We start from the raw sequence: 4606 nt of genomic DNA on the forward strand, positions 1-4606 counted from the left end.
TGATTTAAAACATTCAGCTGATTTAAAATGTTCAGCTGATTTAAAATGTTCGGCTGATTTAAAACATTCAGCTGATTTAAAATGTTCAGCTGATTTAAAATGTTCGGCTGATTTAAAACATTCAGCTGATTTAAAATGTTCAGCTGATTTAAGAAATTTGGCTGATTTAAAACATTTGGCTGATTTAAAACATTCAGCTGATTTAAAATGTTCAGCTGATTTAAAATGTTCGGCTGATTTAAAACATTCAGCTGATTTAAAATGTTCAGCTGATTTAAGAAATTTGGCTGATTTAAAACATTTGGCTGATTTAAAATGTTCAGCTGATTTAAAGCATTCAGCTGATTTAAAATGTTCGTATGATTTAAAACATTCGGCTGTTTTAAAATTATCAGCTGATTTAAGACATTGGGCTGAATTAAAATATTCAGCTGATTTAAGACATTGGGCTGAATTAAAATGTTCAGCTGATTTAAAATGTTCAGCTGATTTAAAATGTTCAGCTGATTTAAGACATTCGGCTGATTTAAAACATTCAGCTGATTTAAAATGTTCAGCTGATTTAAAACATTCAGCTGATTTAAAACATTCAGCTGATTTAAAATGTTCAGCTGATTTAAGACATTCAGCTGATTTAAAATGTTCAGCTGATTTAAAACATTCAGCTGATTTAAAACATTCAGCTGATTTAAAACATTCAGCTGATTTCAAATGTTCAGCTGATTTAAGACATTCGGCTGATTGATTCTGCTGTTTTTACCTGAGTTGAGACTTTTCAGCAGGCGGTAGAAGTTTGGGAAGTACTGCAGGTCCTGGAGTCCGTCTCCAGGGTTCACCTCGTTTCCTCCGTCTCCATCCTTCACCCAGGTGTCGTCCTCTGCGTCTTTCTCTGCGTCCCTGTCCACCTCATCCTCGTCATCATCTTCATCTTCCTCCTCATCCTCCTCGTCTTCGTTGTACCGTCTCCTCGGTGGTTCCCAGGTGTCCTGGAAACGACAGGCTTATTGTGGCTGCAGACACCTCTGCTGTCGAGACGCGTCTGCAGGTCTTACCGGGTCCGGACTCTGGTCGTCCTGCTCTCCCCCTGTGTCCTGGTCCTGGTCCTGGTTCTGGTCCACGTCCTCGATCTCATTGTCCTTGGCGTTTTTGGTGATGAGATCCTGCAGAGCCTCGGCCACCTGGTACTCCAGAGTATCTGCCTGGTTTTCTGTGATCTGCAGGAAAACAAAGATCCAAAATAAGAGAAACAAAGAGACGTGTAGAACGTCTCCACACAGTATAGAGACGTAAAGAACAGTCAGTGATGTCAGACGTTTTTACCTGTACAAACCACAGAATGCTAACATGCTAACGTGCTAACAACCAGGGGGTTGGGGGTCCAGCTCAGATCTTACCAGGCCCAGTTTCAGCAGTTTGGTGACGATCCTGTCGAACACGCCTCTGTCGTCTTCCTCGTAGATTTTATTGGCGATCTTTTGCACGATGTCCTCGGCGGTCAGCGGCGTGCCGTCAACCTGACGAAAAGTTTCTGGGTCGTCTGCGAGGAGAACCCAGATGTTAGAGATCAGCTGCACTCAGGACATAAACGCTGCTTTAATTATTCATCTTTTATACTTCTGAAGTTGGTTTTCTCCATCTGCAGCTTTGTACAAATGGGCGGAGCTTTGTACAAATGGGCGGAGCTTTGTACCAGCAAGCGTTTAGGCTCATTTTTTGTTTGCCTCTGATTATTTTGGCAGTCAGGGAGTGACAGGCACAGAGGTGTGGTTACCATGGTGATCATATTGAGTCACTGCCAGCAGCTTTAGCATTTATTTTGATCTTGGTTTGCTTCACTCTTCTACAGTTCGAACAGCAAAACGAATGTTGTAATTTTAAGCAGCAGCTTTATCTGAACCTTTTTCTGCTTCTTGTTTTGTTTTAATGTTGCAACAAAATGCTAAAGCCTATGGAGCAAAATAAAACATTCAACAATGTCTGTAACATATTTTCATTATTTAATTCACAGTTCTTACATTTTTCTAATTTTTACTAAATGTTAAATTTAAACATTAAATCCTGAATCTAAATGTAAAAATTAAATTTTAAATGTTGCAGCCAAATAACAAAATTTACATTAAAACATTTCAGAATGTAATGAGGCCTTTGCTGTCGGTGCTGGGCTTTTTTTTGTGACATCATCATCTTGAGACAAACCCTAACGCTGCTGATGCTGCTAACTCTTCCCTACAAGACCTAAAACTTGCAGGTGCAGCAGGTGTCCTAGCTGCACCTCAGACCATCAGACCTCAGGTATCATCCATGTTGTTTTCATTGAACACGTTTTAAATGGCAATTCTAAAAGAAATCAGTGTTAGCATAGTTAGCAGTGTTGGCAGCATTAACAATGTTAACAAAGTTAGCACCATTATCAGAGTTAACAACGTTAACAGAGTTAGCAGTGGTAGCAGCATTAGCAACATTAATAGAGTTAGCAGCATTAGTAATGTTAACAAAGTTATCAGCATTAACAGAGTTAACTAAGTTAGCACCATTAGCAGAGTTGACAGCATTAGCAATATTAACAGAGTTAGCAGCATTAGCAGAGTTAGTAGAGTTAGCAGCATTAGCAATGTTAACAGAGTTAGCAGCATTAGTGTAGTTAGCAACATTAACAAAGTTAGCAGCATTAGCGGAGTTAGCAGTATTAGCTGCATTAACAACATTAACAAAGTTAGCACTATTAGCAGAGTTAGCAACATTAACAGAGTTAGCAGAGTTAAAAGCATTAGCAACGTTAACAGAGTTAGCAGTGTTAGCAGCATTAGCAACATTAATAGAGTTAGCAGGATTAGCAATGTCAACAAAATTAGCAGCATTAGCAGTGTTAGCTGCATTAACAACGTTAACAAAGTTAGCACCATTATCAGAGTTAGCAACATTAACAGAGTTAGCAGAGTTAGCAGCATTAGCAATGTTAACAGAGTTATCAGCATTAACAGAGTTAACAAAGTTAGCACCATTAGCAGAGTTAACAGCATTAGCAATATTAACAGAGTTAGCAGTATTAGCAGAGTTAGTAGAGTTAGCAGCATTAGCAATGTTAACTTAGCAGCATTAGCAGAGTTAGCAGTGTTAGCTGCATTAACAACGTTAACAAAGTTAGCACTATTAGCAGAGTTAGCAGTGTTAGCTGCATTAACAACGTTAACAAAGTTAGCACTATTAGCAAAGTTAGCAGTGTTAGCATCATTAGCAAAGTTAACAGAGGTAGCAGCGTTAACAACGTTAACAAAGTTAGCAACATTAACAGAGGTAGCTTTAACATTTAGCTGCAACATTTACATTAAGATTCACACCTTTAGATTTAGGATTTAACATTTAAATTGAACATTTAGAAAAAAAACAGGAAATGTAAGAACTGTGAGGCAGATAAAAACAATATGTTGGAGGAAAAATGTCACCAGTATTTTACTCTCAGAAAGTGAGCTGAATGATGAAAACATGTTTGTTACATTGTGTAAGATCTGGCTCCAGTTTATTTCTAACAGATGAAGGATATTTCTGTCCGTAGTAAATAAGTTCCCACTTCTCACTTTAGGTGAGAGATATCAGCCCCCGCCTCCTCCAACCGTCCAAACACTTTAAAAAGAATCAGAACTGTGACGTCTCAGTTTACCTTCAGCCTGTTTCTGCCTGGCTGCAGAGACCCTGTGAAGTGAAACTGTAGCAGTCAGCAGTTTGAGTCTGAGTCATGGAGCTGCAGGCTCATCAGCAAACTACAGCAACGTTTCAGCTGATCGCTTCATTTAAAGCTGAACAAACAAGACATCAGCCGAAACACTGGAGCTGCAGGACCAGCATGAGAAAGTGAAGGTCAGCAGCTCACAGAGACTCACACAAGATAATCGTTTTGTTTTGGTTCCACGTGTTCCACTCTGATCCTCATTAAACACGTGTTTTTGTCACGACTCAGCGTTGTGCAGACGAGCTGGCAGCACGACGCCTTGGTCTTCATGATGACCGTGAGCAGCCAGGAGACCCGAGTGAAACCAGGTCTGATGAGCAGAAACACGGCTCATCAGGGACGGTACTGTCAGATTCATTAACTGATCTGAAGCTGGTAAATTTATGTTTTCTTATCTTCACAACAGAAACATCAAGCTTTAGCAGGTTTCCTGGTTCTTTGTAAATATGTGATCAATCCTACGAATACAGGGAGTGAAACACGTTGATTCGATCAGGGCTTCTTAACCTTTTTGACCTCGGGGCCCAATTTATTGAACATAAAGTGACACGAGGCCCAGTCACACATTACTATATGGATCAAAATGAGAATTATTCTAAATCTTGATTTAATTTTTATTGTATTTACATCATAACTAATTTAAATAACTTACATTTTAAAATTAAAACTCCTGTCAAATAATCACAAGACATGAATATAACAAACATTTTATATTGTAACCTGCCCATAACTATTATTTGAACAAATACAAAGGTCAGTCAACAGACCACTCAGGTTATCAACACAAATATACACTCACCGGCCACTTTATTAGGTACACCACACTAGTAACAAGTTGGACCCCCTTTTGCCTTCAGAACTGCCTCAGTTCTTCGTGGC

The 4606-nt window shown here is 39.2% G+C and overlaps 1 protein-coding gene across 1 annotated transcript in view; it reads right to left on the bottom strand.

The window, feature by feature from the left end:
* Positions 1-4606, bottom strand: part of scg3 (secretogranin III) — a gene marked incomplete in the record, with an annotated part of 28739 nt that overhangs the window by 20353 nt on the left and 3780 nt on the right. Inside the window, 3 exon segments of the mRNA XM_014026660.1 lie at positions 761-986; positions 1053-1214; positions 1395-1537. Coding sequence (XP_013882114.1) covers positions 761-986; positions 1053-1214; positions 1395-1537 — 531 coding nt within the window.

The sequence above is a fragment of the Austrofundulus limnaeus genome, unplaced genomic scaffold (assembly GCF_001266775.1).
Source record: "Austrofundulus limnaeus strain Quisiro unplaced genomic scaffold, Austrofundulus_limnaeus-1.0 Scaffold578, whole genome shotgun sequence".
In the NCBI taxonomy this organism is placed as follows: domain Eukaryota; kingdom Metazoa; phylum Chordata; class Actinopteri; order Cyprinodontiformes; family Rivulidae; genus Austrofundulus; species Austrofundulus limnaeus.